The sequence below is a fragment of the Mastigoproctus giganteus genome, chromosome 7 (genome assembly GCF_048544385.1).
Source record: "Mastigoproctus giganteus isolate SK-2022 chromosome 7, ASM4854438v1, whole genome shotgun sequence".
Taxonomy (NCBI): domain Eukaryota; kingdom Metazoa; phylum Arthropoda; class Arachnida; order Uropygi; family Thelyphonidae; genus Mastigoproctus; species Mastigoproctus giganteus.
Genome location: NC_143581.1, coordinates 58,874,172 through 58,899,490, shown reverse-complemented (window position 1 = coordinate 58,899,490; position 25,319 = coordinate 58,874,172). Strand labels below are relative to the sequence as shown.

General features: G+C 39.0%; 1 protein-coding gene across 1 annotated transcript in view; it reads right to left on the bottom strand.

Annotated features, from left to right (window-relative positions):
* Nucleotides 1-21,736, bottom strand: part of LOC150082928 (uncharacterized) — a 121,142-nt gene extending 99,406 nt beyond the window's left edge. Inside the window, exon 1 of the mRNA XM_090378325.1 lies at nt 20,696-21,736. Coding sequence (XP_090234451.1) covers nt 20,696-21,467 — 772 coding nt within the window. The 5' untranslated portion in view covers nt 21,468-21,736. The remainder of the gene's footprint in view (nt 1-20,695) is intronic.
* Between the last annotated feature and the right edge of the window lie 3,583 nt (nt 21,737-25,319).

Below are 25,319 nucleotides of genomic sequence, written 5' to 3'. Positions count from 1 at the left end.
AAAAAATTTCTAGAGAAGGGTTGGTTTGTATGCTAGGGAGACAGCTGGGGTGAGTTGCTTTAGCAAATAGGAAGGAATGAAAAATTAAGCAGAGTATGGGGATTGGTTTTGAGTCCTTGGGGGAAGTTGTTCCAAACTTGAGGGAAAAAAGACTAAAGTTCGGGGGGAGTAATTTGAGTAATTGGCCATTCTGTATCTGACTTCTCTGTGGTCAAGGGGAGAAAGTTGTGAGTTGAAGTAGTTTTTTTGGTGGTTAGAGTTCACATCTCGTGGTAGCAAGATGAAGGAAAAAAAAAAAAAAAAAACGTGAGAGAAAGAAAGTCTGGTCCGGCATCGGAAGGCAGTGTGCCCAAGAAATGGAAGAAAGCCCATCTGCCACAAAGGAAGCCTGAACGCAAGGAAATTGGAAGTAGCGGCATTCCGGATAGTAAGTCTGTTCCTGTTTTTTTCTTGAATCCTGAACTTAAGGACTCACAACCTACTTCTGTAAGGAATTGAGTTATAGTCCTTTAAAAAAAAAAAGAATATTCCTGTTATATTAGGCAAGTTAGTCGCTAAGGTTGAGGCAATTTGTTATGAATGTTAATGATTATGAAATAATGTTAAGGGTGGTACAGGGGTAATAAAAAGAAAGTAATAGTATAAAGGAATGAGTAAAGAAATTATATTTATAGGGGTAGTACTGTAAGGATAAGTTAACCTGTATCATTAATTTAGGACAGGTGCCAACACAAGATAACATATCAGACGAGGTGTAAAGAGAAAATTTATTTTATTTATAGGAAAACCTTAAGAGTAAAGAGGGATGACTAAGATTATAACTAGAGAGTAATTAAAGTAGAATGAGTGATTCGTAGTAAATATTACTGATGTAAGAGGATACTAGTTGTAATTAATTTCATGGGTTAAAAGCTAAGAGATATAACAAAGTAATACGAGTTGAACTGAGTTTTACTGATGATAGTGATAAAAATTGGTAATGGCAGAGAATGATTGAGTAATCATCGAGGATTCATATTAAGTAAAATACAACTGATATAAGCCGAAGTTAATTTGTAAATTGAGAATAGTTGATGAGAGAGTGTAGTGTACTGTAGTACACTACACTCTCTCATCAACATCGAATCAGTGTACTGGTTCAAATATATGGTAATTGGTATGCTTGTATGTAATTATTTGTTTCCTTTATGTAAATGCCTTATATATAATGTTCATTAAAGGTTGTAAATTTTTGTAAATAAATGTGTCTAATGTTCTGCAAACACCGCTTTACACACCCTACAATCTAGAATTTCCTGTGAATTGCAGTCAGATTTGCGTTTGTGGGGTGGGATAGTGACTTCAGTATGGTGGAAGTCAAAACAAAATAAACTCAACAAAAACAAGACAAGAATTGCAGTTAATAACATTTTTATTATTCCCCCCCCCCACAGTATCTCTTGAAATCTTGGGCCTAAGATCTTGTCTTGATATGAATCGAGTTTTTAGTAGGGCAGACTTGAAAGTTGATAGAAAGAGGCTCCACGAGGACGTAAGTAGAATTTGGCAACAAAGATGGATCTGCATGGGGTAAGGACTATGTATGAGAACAGACGATGGCCAGCTTTGGGGCTCTTTAGCACTGTATTGGTTGCGAGGCGTGGATTAAGATAAGGCTGAATGAGCTAGAGGTAAAGGAAACCCCCAATTGTGGTTGCGGATAATTTGAGCACTGACGAGGCGGTGGAGCTCTTTTGTGATTTAGAAAAGTATAAGTTGTTTCTGGACTTCTCAAGAGCGGTGAGCCGGAGGAAGAAAGTTATGATTAGTGTAAATTTGTTAATATTGTATATGAAAAATAACCGTAAAAGTTCTTCCAGTCTGACAGAAAGTATGCATCGACTTTGGACAGCGATGGGAATCGAATCTAGGTCTTTTTCATAACGAACGAGAGTCGTGACAATACCCACTGCACTACCTATTCATAGAAATATGTATATCGGAGAGAGAGAGAGAAGATGTCTGCACTGCCCGAAAATGGATGAAGAAATTAACAGGGAGAAGTGGTGACAGGACGAAAGCAGAAACATGATCTTTGCAGATAAACCGGTCATCGGGGAATTATTCAACGTATGAAATTTGAAAACAATCATGAGTGATTTAGAATTTTGAAAATTATGCATTTAGTGGATTTGCCGTCACTTAAGAGAGGATATGAAGTTGAAAAGATGGAGACTTACACCGACAAGATGGTATTTTACTGATCTAGATTTGCTTAGAGGGATAGCAAATGTATTTAGATTGATTAAGTGCCAAAGCAGCTAAGGTCATGAGGTGCCAGCATACCGTGTCTATAATTAAGTGTATTCTTTGATTTTGTCTCCAAGTTTCCTAGGTTCGAGCCCGTCACCACCAAATACGGAGGATGCGGAAAGGTCAGGGAATGACCACCGCATTTCCAGGAGCAATATGGCCTTAGTTGCTAATGCTCCTAAAAAACAAATAACAACAACCAAGTTTCCTAGATATAAAAGCATGCAAGTCTCGCCAGATCAACTAACTGTCGTATAATTGAAAAAAAAAAAAAAACCATAAAATTATTCCATCTCGATGGGATTCGTACCCATTCCTTTTCCATACGATGTGGAAGGACGGTGGTTGTATCCATCATTCTGTTAATCACTAGAACATTTTCAGACGGGCTGGTTTTTAAGACTGGAATGAAAACAATTGTAGTTATAATCAAAGTTAGTTGTTCGCCTATTATATTTTAAAAGAGTTAAACAAAGGCTCTTGATAACTTAAGAAAACGAAGGAACGAATCGATGCCGATCAGAATTTTGGGTAAAAAAAAAACTTAATCTTTAAACAAAAATGGATGATACAATTTAAATTAAATTTTTTAACAAGTACACTGGTGTGCAGAATTTAAGGACCATTCAAGTTTTCACCTGTAGCTTCTCATAGGAGTGGCCTGGAAATGGGAAAAGCATACCAAAGGAATCTCGTGAGGTACAGAAATGATGAAAGAAACACCGACACAACAACGGAAACAAAACGATACAGAGGGACTTTATTCAAAAATGGCAACTTAACACTGCCAAAGATGGAACAAAGGAAACAGGTGGTCCTCAGTAGGAGTATGGTCACCCTTAATGTCGATGCAGGCTTTGCATTGCCCGTCCATACTTAGAACAATGTTGTTAAGTTCTAGCGGTAACATCATCCATTCCTCTGTCAACGCCATCTTCAGCTGGTGAACATTTTCTGGTGGGTGTGAACGTCCCACTAGGCGTTTCCCCACAGCGTCCCATATGTGTTCGATGGGATGGGCAGGCCAATACATACGTACAATGTCCTCACTTTCCAAAAGCATATCAACAGCTGCAGTGCGATGGGGTGTCGCGTTATCATCCATAAACACGAACTCGGGGCAATTGGCACCTCGGAACAGACGCACATGGGGAAGGATTACTGCAGTACAGTAGTGTGCACCGGTTACAGTACCGCCTTCCAGTTGTGTACGTCCATCCAAGATAACGCCTCCCCAGACGAGAACACCTCGACCGCCATATCGATCCCTTTCAGTGATGTTTGCCGGGTGATACCGTGTGCCAACCTCTTGCCAGATTAGCTGACGTCCAGAATGGCTGCTGAGACTGAATCTACTCTCATCAATTAAGAGTACTTTAAATAAAGATTTTGTGGTTGTAACCTTTAGAAATAGTGTTGGTCTTAAGTTTTGCACACCAGTGTAATTAAAAATTAAATTCAAGTTAGGCAAAATTATTGAATGTTGTTTATGTAATTTATAAATGATTCTAGAAACGACTCCAGTCGAATCTTTTTCTGAATGGTTCAGTAATTGCTACCAAACTGCGCTCTCACGGCTAGCACGGTGATTATAACGCTGTTCCGGCACACGGCCCGGGAAAGGTTTGAATCTCGTCTAGAACAGGAGGAACTTTCATGAGTTGTTTTGACACTGTGGTCGAGTTAGACGGTCTCGGGTCTCTGATGCAAAAATACCTAGCTGTCATTTCTAATCGGCCATCGTATTCTAACTTATACCAAATTTTTTTTATTCAATAGTTTGCTGTGTTATGTTATTTGGTTTTTAGGAGCATTAGCAACTAAGGCAATATTGCTCCGGGGATATGCGGTGGTCATTCCCTGACCTTTCCGCATCCTCCGTATTTGGTGGTCACGGGCTCAAACCCGGTACAATCAAGAAGCGTGTGCTACGCACTGCTGCTCCTGCCCACGGAGGCGCCAAGGTTTGCTATCCGGTAGGGTTCTTATATTGCAGTATTTTCTTTCTTTAGTGACTGGATGCTAACTTTGACCTTTCTGAATAGGTGGAAACCAACATATCAACCCCAACACGGAGATTATTATTATTATCATTTTATTTCCACATCAGTGGGTACCCCTGGAACAGCCTGGTTCGGCTAGAAGGGTGTACATTATGCAAGTTCCAGTTGATTACATTGATTAGACTTGCAAGTGATCAAAACAGATTGAAAATACACAACAAAATCAAAATCAATAAATAAAATAAACAATTAAATAAATAACAAACAATAAAAACACATGGTGAATCCAGGAAAGCTTTTGCAGGGAATTTTTTTCACATAATGTTTATTGTTCATGTTTATGGAGTTCTTTCACCATGTCCTGTCTATAGCGCTTCGAGCTGCAGAAAGATGAGGCATCAATTCCTAGGGAGTTATACATTCCGAACGTATTTGCCGGAAACACTGACTTAAGGTATTGCACGTGTTGCAGAGAAGATTGTAGACAAGGTGTTGAACTGCACCGGGTTCGTTCTGAGGTCCGAGGGTTTGCCGAAACATCCCGGATGTCAAGCGAATCCATTTGGCAGAATAGAAGTTGTGCCAAGGTGTGTGGATTCCTCTCTTTGACGATGGTTTCCCAGGGTTTCATGCCAAGGTTTGCATAGAGCACGCTCCTAGAGATGGTGAAAGAGTAGCCCATCTCTGTGTTTATCCATCTCAGGAGCCAATATTCAACCCCCAGAAACCTCTTTAATTGAGTAGAGGAGACCTGACCAGAGTACCGAAGCGTAGAGCGGTATGGGTTGTAAGACACAGTCTTACAAAGTAAATTAAATATCAATATAATTAAAGAAAGAACGCTAGATAGAGTGATATTGTAAACCTTAAAAGAAAACACTTAAAGTCACAAATATTTAAGATAGTGAGTCTCACGTAATGGAATTAAATTAAGTGGAAGCTATAGTTAATGTTAGAGCTAGAGTTAATGTAAACATACCGTGAAAATAAACATTACAAAGAGATATACGATCAGCGCCCACTACCTGAAGCCGCAAGTGAAGAAAACGAGACGGAACAGTGGTGGGTCAATTGATAGTATGGCAAGGGACAGAGTGCTCCAGAGATTACAGTAAGGATACCAGCAGGGAGCAGCCTGGTTTACCGTTAACAGAGCGGGCGTGGTCATTTCATAATAAGACGAGACGAACCAAGTAAATGGACGCAGGTGTTTTCTGGATGGTTCTAGAAGGATTCTGAGCTGATGGAATTTCCGGTCATCTTACTAGAAAGTTCGAGAAATTTCTGGAAAACAGAAGTCTTCTTTCTACATCGGAAGGAGCTCGAACTTCCTGTCATGGGTCGAGGCAAATGAGAATGGAGATGATGATGGTCAGATAGAAATGATTGGTTGAGTAAAGAAGGGGCGTTACGAAATATTGGAAAATAAAAAGGGAAGAGCGCGCGAATAAGAGGGCGATAGTGTTTTTTCGGAGGAGTGATGAAGGTTTTTCGGAGAGGTAGGCTCGGGGAACAGTCCCCGGAAGTGATCCACCAGTATAACCAGTTATTGTGAGTTGACTAGGTTTTGATAGCTTTAGTAAAGTATAGATAAGTTACAGTAAAGGGAACTTTCTCGAGATGGGATATAGAAGTCCGAAAGCGTCCACCGAGAGATATATTTAGGAGAACAGCGAGATAATTCTTACAGAAGAACACCGGACCGCCCTGCAGCCTACAGAAAGAAGTAAAGTAAAGGGAAGCGACTCCTACTGAATGATCAGGTACAGCGAAGAAAGATATGACGCCAGGAATGATCGGCGAAGTGGATAGCACCCCTGGCAGATGTTAGCAGTTCCGAAGCTGAAGAAAAGCGAACTCAGACTGAGGGTGGACCCCGATGCAGAGCAGAAAGTCAAAGACCAATCCTAGTATTGGCTGAGGAATTCAGCTCACCAGAAGTGAGTGCTGAACGGCATTTGTACCATTAGGTAGTACAAAAGACTGTAGCTAAAGATAGATAATAGTTAAAGGGAATTATTTTGGGATGCATATAGTTAATTCAATACTTATTCTATAGATAAGTGCAGAAAGTCATAAGGATTGTTTGATAAGAGGGTAGTTCATAGTTACGTTTCATCTGCCTAACTTTAATGAATGTAGAATAAAAACCTTTTGGTAGGGTTAATCAATAGAGCTGTTAGAGTTGTATGTTAACTTATAATGTTACTGAAGTAGAGAAGTGGTGCAATTAGTCGCTAAATGCTGAAATTTACCTGAGAGAATCAAGAAATAAATAAACCAATGTATATTTCATTAACGGGTAATTTGGTTGTGTTAGGGTGAGACTAGCCTAGAATAATTTGTAAAGTGGACATTTAGTTCCAGAAGAAGAATTGTATTAACCATGAAGAAGAATGTAGGATTGTGCTAGATAAGTATGAATATTAAATAAAATGTCAATTGTATTTAAGAAAGAGTTAAGTTAAACTGATCGTAGGAGAGTGTTAGTGACCCAATAGTAAGAAGAAGATGATGGAAAGGAGAACCTAATGACCAGGAACGTAATCCATGCTATGTACTTATATCAAGTGAATAATGTGTAATGATTTGCTAGATTTTTTTTATTTGTGAATATGTATAATAAACTAATTGTATTTAACTTAATGAAAATGGAGTTTGGTCACTTCTGAACACACAGCAAAACCCAAAGGAGGAGTGCACTAATATAGAAACTCCCTCAGAACCGGAATTCTTCTGTGAGATAACAAGTCAGATGCAAAGTGGGGTATAGTAAATATATAAATAATAATAAATATAATAAAGTAAATAAAGACAAAAAAAAACAAAGAAAAAATATAATAAAACAACCCCACCCCCACAGGGTGTTAAATTTCTTCGGACGTATTCCAAAAGGAACTCTCGAGGTCTCAGACCGACCAACTCTTGCTGGATTGCCCAGAACGCCGCAAGCGTTTTTAGCCTGGCCATCTTGTGGTGGTCTTTGAAAGTAAGCCCATCATCCCACTTCAACCCTAAATCCATGTGGAAGTGCACCTTTTTAATGGCGGTCCCATTTACTGTCAACATAATTTCATTAACAGTCCTCCCGTTTGTGAAGGTCACCTGAGTTGCTTTCTGAGGATTCAGTTTAAGTCCCAGACGTCCTAGATAATCCTGGAGTTCAAACAGTACTATCTGATTTTCATAGGCGACTGCCTCAGCTTTTGCTGGATCATCGGATGTGACCAGCATCTTAAGATCATCAGCGTATGAAATGAAGTTTGGGTGCTTCGCAAGGAAGGGCTCTAGTGCTGCAGAAAAAAAAACCATGATGAAAGAACTCCCTTTGCGGGATGCCGGCAGAGGTTGTGGTGGTCCTCTCCAATCTCTGGTCATATTTAATAAAGATTTGCCTGTTGATGAGGAGTTGATTAGTATGTACTTTCCCATGAAAATATAGGAATGTTTTACCGTACTTCTTTGCTTTCATTTTGGAAAGCTGAAAATTTTTTAACAATTTGTGCTCATCCCCTCATTTTGTCGAATTAACATCAGAAGGAAAAAGGGTTGGCATCCTTTATCATCTAAAGAATTGAATTTATATATCCTAACTATTGAAGCCAAGAAATCTGTATTTTAATTCTTTTTAGAAGGTATTTTTATTATTAGTGAAAGAACGTAATGCCAAGGAAGATACAGACTAACATCCTCATATACAGGTTCCTTGTAGAGTTCGTTCAAAAAAGTCTGAAAAAAAAAAGGAGTTATTTTAGACGTAAGCTAAACTGCTTTGCGCTACTATATAGCGCTGTCTCTAAAACGTACCAGTAGAGAATTGCATATGCATCTAATGTATAGTAACAATCAAAAAGAGTTAGAAAAGTGAAATTTAGGGATACATCGATAATGCCTATTTGTAACCGACCAAACAACCTTCTACATCCAACCCACCACCGACCAGAAGAAGAGGGAAGGACTAGGAAAAAGCGCCTTATGGGAATAGACAAGAGAAATGGCTCTTAAGTGGTGTCAACAGCTCCACTTTTAAAAGTACAGTACTGGAGCCACGTCAATATTTGTTCCGTCCTTTAAAAGCGAGTAACTTGAGAACGCAGTAGAGTGTTCGTTTTTCAGTCCTGGGAATACAGCGAAGAAAATTTAAAGAAAACTGTTATTGCCTGTTGTGGTTTGTTTTGAAGCCAGGATAATTAAATCTGCCAGTGACTATAAGTATTATTTGGAGCAACTTCATTGTGAGAGAAAACAGAAATAAAGAAATAAATCTATTACCGAAAATGTACTACTAACAGTGAAGTACATATATGAAGGAAAAGTTCCCTCATTGGCTGAAAAACGGGTCAGGAGATTGACGTAATAGATGAATTAACTGTCAAGGAGGAAACTAGGAGGAAACTTTTCCCCACATCGTGTAGAAAAGGCGCAGGTTCGAATCCCGTCGATGAGGCGAGGAACTTTGATGGGCATTTTCGCCCCGTGACTGAGTTAGTCGGTCTCAGGCGTAGATAGCAAAATACCCCCCCCCCCCAGAAACTGGGGTTTTTCGTACAGCAAATCGACCAGAGAACACGACGCGCAATTTACAGACACAATATACGCGGGTAGTTGAATAGCCATTCTGGGTGATCCTAATAACGTTTTTTTTTTTTTTTTTTTTTTTTTTGTCAGGGGTTAATAGAATTAGTATAAAGTTCGTTATGAAAACCGAAGCAGTATATACCCTTCAATACGCCCTTAACAGGAAATGCTGTTTTAACAGAATTAGCAAGTTTGTAAGATTCATTTAGTTACAATTTAGAATTTGATTTTAATAATATTTAATAGAATGTAATAATATTTATTTATCAGTTGTTCACTAAAAAGTACGGTTAATAAAACCACACGGTTTTCTTTTAAATCGATCTCCTTCCATTTCTAAATAAATTCCTGTGAAATTTCTATCTGCAAAGTTTTCGTGTATTTTACTATTTCCACTTTAAACTGCTGAAGAAGCAGGGACTTTGTAATGCGTTAGTGTCGTAACTTATACACGGGCACTTGGTAACTACTTGAAACTGTTCTCAGTTTCGATGGAATAGCATTTTGTTGCAATTTATGCATTCAGCTAGTGGAGCCCGGTAACAAGAGAAGTGAATTTTGGATTCATAATACTCGAGCTTAAAAAGTAAATCTTTATCAGGTGTGACGCATAGTTGAAAGGAAAATTACCTTGGTTGCTTGGGAGAAGTTTTTATTAACCTAACTTTGCAGTTTATTAAAAATTAATTCATAAATACGGGAGGGAAAAATAATAAAAAAAAAATTCGATTCGATTGATATATTTTATTTGGTTCCGATCCTTAATCCACATATGGAATGTTTGTTATGTGGAAGGTACTGAGATCTCTCTCTCTCTCTCTCCCTCTCCCTCCCCCCCCTCTCGATCTCTCTCTCTCTCTCTCACACACACACATTAGTGATTCTTATAGAATTTAATAAGAAGGCACACAAATTATGAAGTACAAAAAAAGAAAAAAAAAAAAACCCCACTAAATCGATCGATACTAGTAACATAACGCATTTGTAGCGCTTTCGTATGAAATGTTACATATTTGAAAATCAAATTTAGGCAAATATTAAAAACATAAGATATTTAAAAAAACACATCGATTTTGCTTTGTCGGAAGTGAGTTCATTATCAAGTTTTGCTAAGCCTTCGCCAAAACATCTCCTCTCAAATTACTATTAAAAGAAAAACTTCAGTACTAAAACACTTTGGGTTCAGTATTAAATATTGTGGAGCAAGGAACCGACTCATCCATAATTCATGCCAATTCATGTATAATAAGTTTCTTTACAACCTTTTCACATCTCTGTGGTGGCCTTACTTTTAAGCGATAACTCCTTAGAAGGTGTCCATTCACGTTATTAAAAGGATAAAATGCTTTCACAGAAGCCTTCTTAAAGTGTTTAAAGAAGCTTTTATTGAGTTCCATGCTCATTATCATTCCACACTCCAATCTAATTAGTCAAGCTGTACTTCACAATAGAAAAAAAAAATGAAGGACAAAGATTTTAACGATTTTCTGATATTATAATTACCCAGGAGGTATTTGTTTAGAATGGATATTAGCGAATATTAAAGAAAATTATGAAACATAATAAAAACAGGAAAATTTTCGGTGATGTAGTTAATACGATATCAGTTCTAATTAATATTAACGAACAGTATTAATGCAGAATATTGTGATGCTGAAAATAATTTATTTTGATTAAATATAAAATTTAAAAGGGAATTTTTTAATTTGAAATCAAATTGCGTAACAACCTCGCGCAGCAGCATTACCATTGGCTCTTTGTGACAATGGTTCTAGCTTGTTGAAACCATTACCACGTAGATTGATTTCCTGCAGTTGTGGTACTAGGAAATTTTGTATTATGTACCGATATCGTTCCTCATTCACTATTTCTCTGTGATCGTTATCGAAAGAGTACGGAGCAATTATACTGCTTGTCATAACACAACACCACCACAAGCGCCCGCGGGTTTTGTTCAATTGGAAATTATCAATGCAGAATTAATCCTGGTTTTGGAACTGAGACCCAACTTTAGCAACATGATGCAAATAAGCAAAGGTTATATATAGCACAGAAAAAAGAAAAAGAAAAGGTGCGTATATATTATCCAGCACTCATTTGTCCATTCTGTTTAATAAGTGCAAATTTTTAAATTTATTCAAATTAATTCAATTTAAATTAATTTTAACATTAAAATTAATTTTTAAAATTTAAAGTAATATTAAATAATTGATCCACTTCCACAGTACCACTGGGAAGTTTATTCCAACAATCAGTCTCTAACTAAAGGAAGAAAATTTCCGCTTATGTAATCTGCAACCATTTTTTTTTAATTTTTTTATTTAAATAGAAACAAACTGACTCGCGAGTTCCAGATTTAACGGTATCTTAACTTTCTGTGAGGTGAAGGTGAGAGTATATACTTATTTCCAAGCCATGGATATTAAATTAGATGAAAAATAACAAGTTCCGAAATGAAAAATCAGTACCATAACACTGTTAACACATGAAACTTTGGCTTCTGTGAAGAGGCAAAAGTATAAATTTTGCTCCCACTCGCCAGATTGCCGAACGGCTCCCATCTGATCTTTAACGACCATGCCGAATTAACTGGCATCCCCCCCTCCGCTCTGAGTGGCGGTATAGTAATTTCGTTGAAAAATGTTATTCTAAGAGCACACCAATGTCAATGTGCGCATTTACCAGGCAGCCCACAGTGCATTCTTCCTGAATGCAAAGTTGGGATCCTTGGTCTAACCCAGGATCCAAAATGTATCCGTGGAGCTGATGTAGATTGGACTGATGTCCTTTATGACTTTCCAAATTATTATCCCCACAGATGTAGTCCTATAAACCGTGGAGATGAACATATACTCATCTATAATGAGACATAGTTATTTATCATTAACATAAAATATACACAACAGGCATGCGCCCAGTTAAAGTTAATAACAGAGCAGAAAATACACAGGAAGATACAAAGATTTATTAAATTAGATGTATTTTGATGTATCAGAATAGCACACAAAGTACAAGAATAGTTAATTTCCAACGAGTTATGTCCAATTCAAGGAAATAAAAATACGGTATACATGACAGACTTGGTTCGGTATCTTGAAGAGAATCACAGAAAGCAAGCGATAGCGGAGACATCATCGCACACAGAATTTGACATCTTGAGGTCAACCAGCCAACCTGCTCCAGATATTTCTATGAAACTCTTTCCTATCCACAGTCAAATGTAGATTATACTTGTTCATGAGTGCTATAGTTCTTTTAAAGAAGGAGTTATTGGATGTCTCTAACTTGGAGTTACTAATGTGGAAAGTAGTCTTCTGTCTGGTAGCCACCGCTGGAATACGCAGATCAATGTGGCATGGAGGATCTGGCAGGTAGGTAAAACCAGAGAAGATGTGATACAACTGTTTTAGATCCAGTACAGTTCGCCGAGTTTTCAGAGATTGAAGCTTGAAGTAAGAACAGAGATTCGGTGGTAAAACGTGGGATTACGTGTGATAAGATAATAGATGAATTTCATTTGTAGCGATTTTATTTGCCGTATCAAATGTGCATAATGCGGGTTCCATACAGGAGCAGAGAACTCCAGTATACGGAGTACCGTTGCTTTGAATAGAAGAACTGAAGAGCTTTTAAATCTGTATGTCTGCCGTTTGATGAAGTCAGTTTGCTTTTTCGCTTGGTTTAATATATTCCTAATAAGCTTATCAAACCGACAGTCAGCGGTAAAAGTAACTTCTAGATCTTTTACTTCAGAAACTCTGGTAATCGGAATATCCTTGATGTAGTAATGGTTAACTAAAATCTTAGTTTTCCTCGAACCTGCAAAAGAAATTGAGCTGCATTTTCTCGGATTAACTCCCTGACCGTTTAAAGCAACCCGGTTGGCGAAAGAGATGAGAGCAGCTTGTAAGTTATCTGCATATGCTTGACTGTTAATCTGTGAGTAAAGTTTCACATAATCGGCAAACATTAAAATCAATAACACCTCCCTCTACAAAATGTGGTAGATCACTGACAAAGATGGTGAATAAAAGAGGCCCAAGAGATGCTTCTTGTGGTACTCCTTTTGATGGAAAAAATTCTTTTGAGATTTCCTTTCCAATGATAACCCTATGTTTTCGATACGATTATAACTCATCAAACATGAAAGTAGAGGGCCCAGTATATTCCATACTGACTTAGTTGATTTTTTAAGCAAGATGATAGTGAGGGACACTGTCAAAAGCCTTAGTGAGGGCAGTGTTAGATCACATCAACCTGTCCACCCGGATCGACAGCGTCTAGAACCTGTTGCCAGATAGTGAGAAGATTAGTGGTAGTTGAGTGGCCTCCGGTAAAACCATGTTGGCTGTCGCAGATGACGTGCTGAAAATATTCCATTAATCAGTTGTTAATGATGCTGTCCAGAATTCTTTCCATCGAGTTCAGAAGGGACGATAATTCTCCAGTCAGTGGATTGCGCTGCTCTTTGGGATTGGAAAACATTGACCGTTTTTGATTACATGGCCTGGCCTCTTGAGTTTGCTCAGTCTTTGAGATAAGAAGTAATCGTGAAAATACACACTACCTAGACAAACAAAGCTCAATGTGATAATACCCAAAATTGACAGGCCTGTCAGAATGTCTCCCCCACTCCGAGTTTTCGTGTTAAAATTGAACCACTGTGATTTTATCAAAGTTAATTAGAAGGACTATGTTAGCATTAGCATTAGTAGAGGCATTTGATGCAAGAAAGCAAGCTTATGCAGCATCAGCCAAAAAAAAAAAAAAAAAAAAAACACTTCCACTTCACCCCTCTGTTCGTTCCAAATACCTGTCCAGCTGAGCCTTAAACTTATTTAGGCTATCAACCTCCACCACAAGGGATGGAAGTCTGTTCCACCAACCAACCACCCGCTGGCTAAATGCAAATTTCCTCACGTCTATCCTACATCTGTCTTTCCTCAATTTGAATTTATGCCCTCTCAGGTGATTATTCTGAGCTAGAGGAAGAATCCCATCAGCATTGAGCATGCTTAAACCATTCAAGGCTTTATACACCTCTATCAGATCACCTCGCTGGTGCCTAGTCTCCAGACACTGTAATTTGCAAAACTTAAGCCTTTCTTCGTAAGAGCACCCCTTTGTTCCATTCACTAATCTTGTTGCCCTTCTCTGTACTCGTTCCAGCAGCTCTACATCCTTCTTGAAATGAGGCCTCCAGACCTGTATACAGTACTCTAGGTGTGGCCTGACCATCGCCTTATACAATGGAATAATCACCTCCTTATCCCTGCTGGAAAAATTCCTGTATATCATTGACAATACTCCATGAGCTACTCTTGCAGCCCGTCTGCACTGCTCAGAGAACTTCATATCTGCCTGCACAACCACCCCCAGGTCCCTTTCATTCTCTACCACTGTCAGTGTAGTACCACAGAGTTGATACGTTGCTCTGGGGTTGCTGTTTCCCACGTGTAGTACTTTACATTTGTCAATGTTAAACTTCATTTGCCACCTCTCAGCCCATCTGCTCAACCTTTCCAGATCCTGCTGCAGCAGCATAGTGTCAGTAGTCTCCTTGACAACCCTGCCAACCTTTGTATCATCTGCAACTTGGACATTAAGCTTGATATACCATCATCAATATCATTTATAAATACAGTAAACAATAATGGACCCAACACTGAGCCCTGAGGGACTCCACTAATAACATTAGTCCACGATGAACAGTGTCCATTGATTACCACTCTCTGTCTTCTCCCCCTCAACCACCCCTTTATCCATAGCAGCAATTTGCCTCCAATGTCACACTGCTCCAATTTGTGTAGCAGTCTTCCATGTGCAACAGTATCAAAAGCCTTTCTAAGATCCAAGTATATAATATCAAAGTTATTCCCTGCATCCAGTTCTTTTGTGACTGCATCATAGTATCCAATCAAATTGGTCAGGCAAGACTTCCCCTTAACAAAACCATGCTGTGTCTGAGCTATAACTGAAGTCTTGTCTAAATGATCCTGCAGTGCTTCTTTAACTAGTGCCTCCATTAATTTTCCTGGAACAGAAGTTAAACTCACAGGTCTATAATTACTTGTGTCAGTCTTTGATCCTCCTTTGTGAATTGGGGTCACATTTGCACATTTCCAGTCTATGGGTACCTCCCCTGAGTCCAAGGAAGCTCTCATAATTATGGCTAAGGGTTTGCTTACTTCCTTTGCTGTCTCCTTTAATATAACTGGATAGATCCCATCCACCCCGGGTGCCTTTCTTGTGTTTATCTTCAACAGTTTCTCCTCCACTTTACTCCCATGTTTAGTTATAAAGCATAATTTATGTAATTTAATTTGCTGTACTCATATACTGGTGTGTGTGTGAGAGAGAGAGAGAGAGAGAGAGAGAGAGAGAGAGAGAGCGCGCATGTTTCTGAGCGAGCAAGTTTATATGTGGGCATGTATATGAATTTTACATGCGAGTTCAAATGAACGTGTGTGAATGCGAATGAGGGTTAACAGGTAAGTATTTCTGTGCGTTTTTTTGTGCTGGGTGGGAAATGAGTTCACTAAAAACCCCATAAAATGTGAGTGCTGTCGTATTCGAGGGGGGGGGGGGTACTGTACTGTACTGAGTGAGATGTGTGTAAATGACGAATGAATGAGAATGCTTCATAATGTAACTCGTATTCTGAATGTGTATTAAATAAATTAAGTACCTTCAAGGTTAAGTTGTATAAATGTGAACGAATGCCACGGTCGCCTGTGTAAGCTATACGGTGACTGAGTTGAATGTACTGGAATAGTGCAAAAAGGCAGCTGTGCGTAGCACACGCTTCTTGATTAGACCGCGGTTCGAGCCCGTCGCCACCAAATACGGCGGATGCGGAAAGGTCAGGGAATGACCACCGCATATCCCGGAGCAATATGGCCTTAGTTGCTAATGCTCCTAAAAAAAAAAAAAATAAATAAATAGTGCAAAAAGAAAAAAATGTGTGAAGTACTATTTAGATGGTTTAGGTGGCACCCACCTGCGTGCGTCCTGTCTCTGAATGATGGCGAATGTAAGGTGGCGAATCTGTGAGTGAAAGCTGTGCTCGATTTTCTTCCAGTCTGCCCCTAAATATGTCAAAAAAACACAATGAAAAGTGTTTATTGTGTAAGTGTTAAGCATGACAGATGTGCAGTTGGGTTGAGTGCATGCCATGCAGTGTGTGATGTCCTGGCAGGCTCTCCCGATCTTGACAACGGTGGGGACAACCCAGTAGGAAGCCCCTTCATGCTCTGTGATGTCATGCTCCCATGTGGCATGACGTAGGATTAGCTGACACCGGCTGCAACTAGTCTGGCCAGTATGGGATCATAAAACAGAGAAGCACTGTCCACAGTGCCTTCTCCCTCCCCCTCTCACACAAGGCGCTCTGGCCTTATAGTACTTTTCTCACCTACGATTCCTGCTCCCCCCCCCACTTTCTATCCTCTTGGCCTGGCGGATTCTATTACCACAAACCTTTTACTGCTCTTGACAGCCCCCTCTCCCCGTGGAGAGTCGGCTTCCTCCACAGGGGTACCTCCCTCTATCCCTTTAACTTCTAATTTTCTAGGTGGATAATCTTCATATTATCCATCCCCTTTTATCTTCACCGCCTTTACCAAACACTTGAACTGACACCATGCGCTCTCCTTCCAGTATTTTTTTTTGACCCTCCCTAGCAAGCCCAGCCACACACCAAGGGTCGCTCCCGCCCAACACAACTCCACATTACGGAGACCAACCCCAACTCTCACTTTTTTGCATTTACAGTGTTTGCACTGCTACACGGAGTATTCAAACTCGGAGTTGGGCGGAACCCCCGGTACCACTTGACAATTAACACTGTTCACTATACCAGACTGCCCCATGTTAAATATTAAGTGTCTCCCTATATACTGTATTTAGAACTGGGACTCCTTCTAGTTCTACATATTTTAGAACCAGTTCTAGTTATAAATATATTTTAGAACTACTATCCCCCCCCTCAACTGAAAATTAAAAGTCGTTTATCCACACTACTAGTAACTTGTTTATGGTTTTTATTTTTAAATACTTACATTTTTTGTTATGCCACTTATAGTTATTTTTTGTTTTGTTATTTTGCTTATTTTGAAATCTCCGTTGTGGGAGGCTATGAAACTTTGGCTTTATGGCCGTGAAGAGTAAGCGAGCAATTTTTTCCCTCTTTATATACTGAAATTGCAATAAAAATTCTTTCTAAACACGCTGTGGGTGCTGTTTTTTGTGGTGCACAGTATCTGGAGTTTTTTTTTACCAAAACCGACATAAAACAAAAGCGTATTTTGTAGTTTCCTATCTTTCCATTATGAAATTTGGAATATTAACGTCATAATAAATTTCAGTATCGTGTTTTTATAGCAAAGCTGTTTTTCTTTTTGTTAATATCTTAGAAAGTATAGCGAAATCTTTGTCTGGACCGTGTGGAATCTGTTGTGTAAAAAAAGAGGATGAAGAGAATTAGAATTGGCCTATTCTGGCGAGTATACAGAATAGTTTGGTTGCCTAGGAGCGTGATATTGGGAATGTGGACATTATTCCTAAGGCATAAGAGAACTCGCTAAAAATAAAAAAAAGTTCACCATTAGAAGGCGTATTTAAAATAAATATTCTGTTTGCACGCCAACTTTTCTTTGCCTAGAGGTCAAAACAGATAAAATGCTGAAGGTTGCGGGCCCTATGGGTTCCGAGATGGAACTGTTCTTGTTGCGGGCTGCAAGGAAAATTCCACTAATTATTTCGCAAGTGTCCCCACAATATGAGATCGATATGCGAAGTAGCAAACCCAGTTTTCTCAAAGCCACCACAGAAAGAGGCTATGCTCGAGGTGTACAATGACTTTTAATAGAGTTCATAGTGTGAGGCTTTTACCTTAGACTTAAACATGGTTATTTATTTATTCATTCATTCAGTTGGAATATAGAGAGTTCATAAATTGCAGGTTGAGAAGATCAAAATGTAGTAGCAGTTTATAATGGTTGGTTAACGTATAATCATCTTTGCCTGAAACAACGCCACCAAGAGGGGACTGATGTAATACCCGTCTCTTTAGTTTAGGCCATCACCGGTGTTAGAACTGCACCAAAGCAAAGGTTTCAGCAATTATTTCCTTTATGTAGCTTCTGTCCTTACCTATCTTATGGAGATAAATCTGAAGAGAGTTATGTGTACTGATGACATTGGAGGGGAACTTGCACGAAATTTAAGCAGGATTTTGTAATTTTCACGGATTATTTCTCGGTGCAGAATTGTGGGTTAATTTTCTTCACCTTGATCACGCGATGATGCTGTTTACGTCCGAGGCGTCTCGCTGATTCTTCCTGAGCTGGCTCCTGGAAACTCGGGTTTTTCGTCCAGCAAACAGACTACAGAACACTATTTATAGACAGTATATAGAACGCAATATGGCCTAAGTTGCTGATGTACCTAAAACCCTACAACATCAACCTTGAGCTGGTTCAGCTGGGTTTTTAATGTTATGCTTTAAAATGAGGTTTTTCCATAGAGTGATGGCCAGACTCAAACATGGTTCCGCTCTCGAGATTGTGAAGGGATTTCGTGCAGCCAGATTTAGCTACTGTAGTAACTAATATTCTAGTCAGAGGCGGAATTTTGTACAAGGACGTACATCGTAGCTGCGACGATGCATCATTTGAGTATTGGGTAATGAGCTTGAGTAGGAGGGGGGCGTTACAAAACTCAATTTCCTTTCTGATAACCCATATTGCAGCGAAATATTTGGACCTCATGTTTCTAAAGTTATATTATTATTCCACGTCAGTCCGTATGTTCCACTTTATTAATTTGAGAACTGTTAATGACTGTCAGGATGCAATTCTTTATTTTCCTCTTAGTGAGTGCATCTTGTATGCACTTCTTTTTGTTTATTTCCAGGCCGATGGAACGGAGGTAGTTTTCGAGTCGTGCGATATTCAAGTGCACCTTCTTTCGAAATTGTTTCGGAGGTGTTTAGCTCACCTGAGGTAATAAATAACTTCAGCTCATTGGAATATGAAATCATTCTAATTCATAGACAAGAAAAGTTCCAAGGCAGCGGCAAAAAGTGATGTAGAGGGGACACTTTGTGCAACGCCTCTTGAGATGATAAAATCTCAATAGAAGTTCTGATATGTGTTCTCTTACTGAGGATGACTACGTTACATTATATTTATTGTGGTTAGGTGGTGCCAGCCAATGTTTAGCATCCCCGCCATTATCGTACAGATCATTTACTAAGGCAGCAAAGATCAATCATCTAGTTCAGTTACCAAAGCAGCACGATGAGCCACCAGCCAGGATCAGTCGCTAAGGCAGCGCAATGAGTCATCAACTGGATTCAACCACCTGGAACGTGTCATTAGGTAGAAGTAAGAACTTTCACGAGGCTGCCTATTATGTTAAAAGTAGGATTCTAATGGAGATCCAATCATACGCTGGCGTTATATTCAGGAATACTATATCAAGTTTAGATTTGGAGCTGATGGCTTTTTGAATGCGAAAGAGGGTGTCTAGGTGGTTGAGTGTAGATCTCTCACTGATTAATCACTTTTCTCAAAATTTCGAGCAGTGAGCATCCAATAGAGATTGTTCGAAAATCTTTTGTGACTCTAGGATTCTTGTTTTTTGCGACAGGTTTAACAAAGTAGTTATTTCATAACCTGGGATCTGTGGCAGTTCTGAGGATTTCATGAAAAACGTAGAGGCGGGTGTCGATTATGAATGTGCTGCATGTACTTTGATAATAAACAGTGGGAAGATATAAACAGTCGGACATTTATAAATTAATAAACAGTCTGACATTTGGTCTGACTGTAACTGTTGGGCAATCTGTTAATGACTGCAATCAGGTGATCTTAAAAAAAAAAACTGCCACATTAAGGCTACCCATATATTGCATCTGCTCTGGTCCTATTTGCTTGTTTTGCTGGAAGAAAAATTCCGAGTTTCCGGGGGGGGGGATTGCTGTCCACTCTCGAGAACGATTAACTGAGCCATATAATGAAAGGCCATAAGTTCCTCGCGTCATTGATGGGATTCGAAACCGGGCCTTTCCGTCTCGGTTTTGGGAGGACACTGATTGTAACCACTGTACCATCGCGCAGACAGTCAAGTGATCTCGGAAAATTGTAACATTTGAGAGTTTTGGTCTGTTGGATGATTGAATATAAGGCTGTGGACGCTGTAGGTGCCCGTCAGTATTGCTGCCCACTCACAGAAGGTGAATCATCGAGTTTGATATCTTTGGAATGCTTGGAGTAAATCCTTTTGGATTGTGAGAGGCATGTGAGAGTTTTCAGTTTAAGGTAACGTGCTCTCTCTTCCATCCCCCTCCCTTCTTAAAGTTAATATGATCACACAAGGAGCTAGTTTTCCTCCATTTCCTGAATGCATTTTGTTTCCTGACAAAAGTCATTTTAGTTCCAGGTAAACCAGGACTCTTTGGAACTTATGTTATAGTGGAGAGAAATTCAGTAGGCCATTTCCCTCATTCCATATATCTTTCGTCGACATAATTTGGGGTGTTGACTGCAACGTAAGAAGCATTGCGTTTCTTAGATCAACAGTTTTTTTGGTGAGGAGGGCTGAAATTGTAACGTGAATACGTCGCAGAATAGTTAATGGATGATCTTGCTCGCCTATAGAAATTCTCTTTACTATGTGATAAATAGAGCAATTAATGTAATGTATAATAAAATATAATATATATGATTAATGAATAATGTGATAAAATTTCGAACGTTTCTAGCTCTTATGGCTGTATCAGGGTGACTACTAAACTGATTAAATAAGTAAATACTGACCTTGTGAAGAGTCATAAGCATTCATGTACTCAGAGGTCATGAACTGGGTTACAAGTGCCGTCTTTCCTACTCCGACTCCACCCAACATAGTGACACGGCAAGAGAGGGTATGACCTGGTCCAGAGGAGTACGATGTATTGTTCGATGCGCATGATGTCCCATTGCCGCCTGTGTGGCTGGAAACGGTGGACGCCACACTGGTGTTGCTTCGGGAACGCTGACGGAAGAGGTCACCGCGGTTTACCACACTTCCTTTGGACGTAATGCTGAAGCTACGAAGCAGGTAACAGTCGTCGTCCGTCTCCAGGTCAGGGATCATCGGAGGGCTCGGACTTAAGTTGCGTTCTTGCAACCTCGCATGTAGACGTTTTCGGGCCAACAGGAAGCTGTTGTTGTCCGAGGGCATGGTGGTTACTCTTGGGCGGAAACCATCCTCCGACTGCAGCTGTTGGACGGTGGGGCGTCGCATTGTCCGGAACGAAAGCGATCTGTTATGATGCGGATTAACTGCACGGGGACGACGTAATAAGGGACTGTAATCGGCAGCAATTCCCGAGTCTGAAAATCGCTTTATCATTCCCTCAACCGTGGCTCGTTGACCTGTTGCAGTGCTCGTGGGAAGATCATTTCGATCGACACCATTCGGATTAGCGAGTTCCGCCTGGCTGAGATCCGGAGCGCTTTGGGGTAGATGATCTTTAGGCTGCGGGCCGAAAAAGTCAGTGGGTAGTAGATTAGTTGCGTTGTACATGTCCGAACGTTTCAGGTCCATTTAAGTTAAATGAAATTACTATTTGATATTGAACTCCTTTTGTAGAGCTAGAAAGTATGTGGCAACCCCAGCCGCCTGTTCGGTAACGAGATCTTAAATAGAGCTAATAATGAAACAGTAAATTGACCGTCTAATGTGGGATTCCATGACGTGAATGATGACCACATGCTCAGAAAGCTGCCTTTTACTAGCACTTAATGATCACGCGAGAAAACTCACTCGCCCACACCTGCGCTTCTTCCGATCTCCGAGTGACTACGAAATGCTCTTCTTGTCAGGGAAGTCAAGATCGCTTGTACGAACTACTGCGAGGTAACTGCAGGCCTCCGCTGCTACGTTAAAACACACATCCCCCAAGCGGATACAGAGCGGACGATGCTTGATGAAAGCACACTTTCCTCTCAGAAATCTCGGAATGAGTGGAATGATCGATTACGTGAGTAGGGGTGTTGGATCAGGTGGAGACGTTGCAGAGTTAAGGATGGGAGAGACAGAACAAGACGGCTTATTACTGCGAGGTAATTAGTTGTTCTTTCAGAATTAATTGCAGCTTTCAGGTGGAGTGTTACAATGAGGACTATTCGTGTAGCTGCGAAGTTGCTTAAACTTTCGAAATGACGAGATGCGCATTTGTGAGGCACTTTGTAAATACACGTATCAGGAATTTTGTGAGAAATACGTTAATGCAAATTTTTGTTAGAAAACTTTTCTAACAAAAGCAGATAAATATATATTGAAGGACACGATATATATCCATCGAAACTGTATAAACAGTTTCAACGCTGGTTAAACAGATCGGCTGTATAAATTAAATAGTCTATACCAGGGCTGGCGAACCCATGACACGCGTATACAAAGTGGCAACAAAATTTTTTTTCACAAACCTATAACGAATTGTGGCACACGCTTTCAACATGGTTCGGCGCGCCTGGTTTCTACTTAGAATCTACTAGCTGTACAATTTCTAGTTGTCGAGTCTACAATGTGTGTGTGTGTGTGTTTTCAGTTAAATTTAGTTAATTTCTCACGTTAAGTTATTTTTTTTAGAAACCCTCATTGTCCTTGCTTGAATATACACTGTCCTATGGAATGTTATAGGACACTTTTAGTTATGAACGAAACATGTACTTATTCAAACAAACTATTGGTGACTTATACTCCGCTTAAAAGTTTGGAATCACGTTTCATTTTTCTTAAAATATTTTCAATTATGTATAAAAATCAAAAAACTTAATATCTAAGAAATTTTAGGAATATTCGAGAATAATATAGAAAGGTGTAGAAAACCTGGGAATGTGGAGAACATTGTAGATTTCGAAATGTGGTAGAATGTTGTAGATGATTTAAAAAGTGGGAGTTTTTTTTTTTTAGTATTATAGAAGATTGTAGATGATTCTAGAGTGTTGTGCTTTAATATAAATTGACGAGTAAGATTTGTAACTTATAAAATCGAACACCCGTTCATTCAGAAAGGGCTCTTTTTTTTGTGTGTTTCGTGATAAACGTGGTAAAAAATCAGGAACTGAGTGTTGAAAAATGAAGTGCTATTATAAATCTGTATAAAGAAAGTTATTCCGTGGAGGAATTTGCAAAAAAACTAGGTACTGTATTTCATTAAAAAGAGTACAGATTACCAGTCAACGATTCAAGAGACTGGCGGTTTAAAAGACAAACCCCGATCAATCAGGAGGAAGCGCTTTACAACGTAGGCACAAGATAAGATCACAACACTGATTTCTAAATGCAGTGGACGACTTATTGCACCTGTAGTCGGAGCTGAGTTCAGTGGGAACAAAAACTTCCGCGTTTACATCCGCTGTAAAATTTCGTCTTAAACAAGCAGAACTTCAAGGTCTAGTAGTGGTCGGGAAAAAAAAAAAAAGCGGTTGGCTTGAGTTAAGAGGCATGAAAACGTACAACGGATGAATCCAAATTTGAAATTTTTGGATCCAAGCATAGTTTATGGATACTTAACTATGCTTTTAACAACTTAAAAAAATAAAATTGTACTACATTGTTTAGTTCCTACAGTCAAGAATGGTGAAGGTTCCATCACATGATCTGGGGTTGCTTTTGTTTTTCTGGAGTGGTTTACATCGTCAGAATTGAAGGAATTTTAAGAATAGAAGGCTATAAAATCATTGTTGAACGTATTGCAAAATATGTTCCTATTGTAAATATCTTCTGGACTTCGACTTTGTGGACGAAGTGTTATATTACAACAAGACAATGACCCAAAGCACAGCTATAAGCTATGCAGTGACTTCCTATTTGCACATTATGGTGTAGCCACCCCAGTTACCTGACTTAAACCCAATAGATCTTTTATGGGATCTTCTAGACCAGTGGTGTCCAACCTTTTCCTCTACAGGGGCCATTTTCAGAGTTAGATTTGTTTCGCATGGCCACACTGAGTGATTCAAGAAAAATTAGTGTGTTACATTTTCCATATCTTGTTAAATGTAAAAGGAAGTTTCTATTTTCATATTAACATTTTTTATTTTCAGGCTATATATAAAAAATGCAAATTCACAACACTTATAGTATGTGCAACAAATCTGTTAGTGATTTACTTTTTAGATTTTCTTAAAATTATAAAAATATGACTTATTTAAAAAAAAATACTTTCCTTTTTTTAATTTTTTTTTTAAAATCTTTAGTTTTGCTTTTAAATGCTCACTTTAGAAAATATACAACCTGAAAAGGATCACTGCTTTTCAATGTTATGGTGAGTAAATAAATATAATGATACACCTAAAATTTAAAATATTCGAAAACGTTATTATGTACAATACACAATAATATTTACTGGACAAAACTTAACATTTAATGAGAAAAATTTGATTGATATTTCACAAAATTTTAAATGCTGTTTTAGTTCACTTTCCGCGCTGGCGTAGGTTGGACACCACTGTTCTAGACCGTCATAGTGAAAACGGGCACACTTCCAGTCTTTGAAGTGTGCCCATCTTCACTATAGGAAACCTTTCAGATCGCCCAGAATAATGTCAGTCAAGATACTATTATAAAATTAAGCGACAGAATACCACGTCTGTGTAAGGAAGAATTAAAATCTCGTGGAGGATGGCTAATTTCAGAAAAAATTAACGAAAACTGTTTTCATACGCTGTGATTCCAAACATTTAGCCGGGAGTATACATTTGGCTGTAATGACTGCTTCAATGCGTCTCAAAAGACTTTATATTAATTTCTGGTAGGTATTGGTAGAATGCTTTTAAGGAGGTAACTCCTTTACAAAGCATTCATGAGCTTTACTAACGAAGTCGTCCGTTTGGTTCCAGTTCATTTCCGATGTGTTTAATTGAGTCGAGATCTGAGTTCTGGGCTGGCCACTTCCACGAAAACATACTTTCATGACATGACTAGCAAGCTTAAAAATGTGGCCACACGTTCACATTAAATTTACGTTAACTCAGGTTCTTTAGGGTCTGATGGCGGAATAGGTAACCAGCTGTCTCAAGGCGCGTGGAGTCTACGTGCCTTGAGACAGCTGTCTAGTATTCCACTCATCTAGCTATTTACTGTGCTCAATGTCACATCTGGATTTTTTTTTTTTTCAGTACGTTGCCAGTTGATCTAGAAATATTTAATTCCTGATCAGCATGTATGCACATTTTCGTCACATGACATCCAACTATTTGGAACTCTGTTAGCTCTTTCCGTGTACCCATTGTTCGGCATAAACGTTTTAAATGAATTCCGGCTAAATAGGTCTAAAAATAATTTATGATCACACAATTTCTAATGAGAGGGTATTCCATGACTTTTAGTAGGATTCTGTATGCTTTCTTGTTTGTTGTCTGTTTTCTGGATTTTTATGGGCGCAGTCAA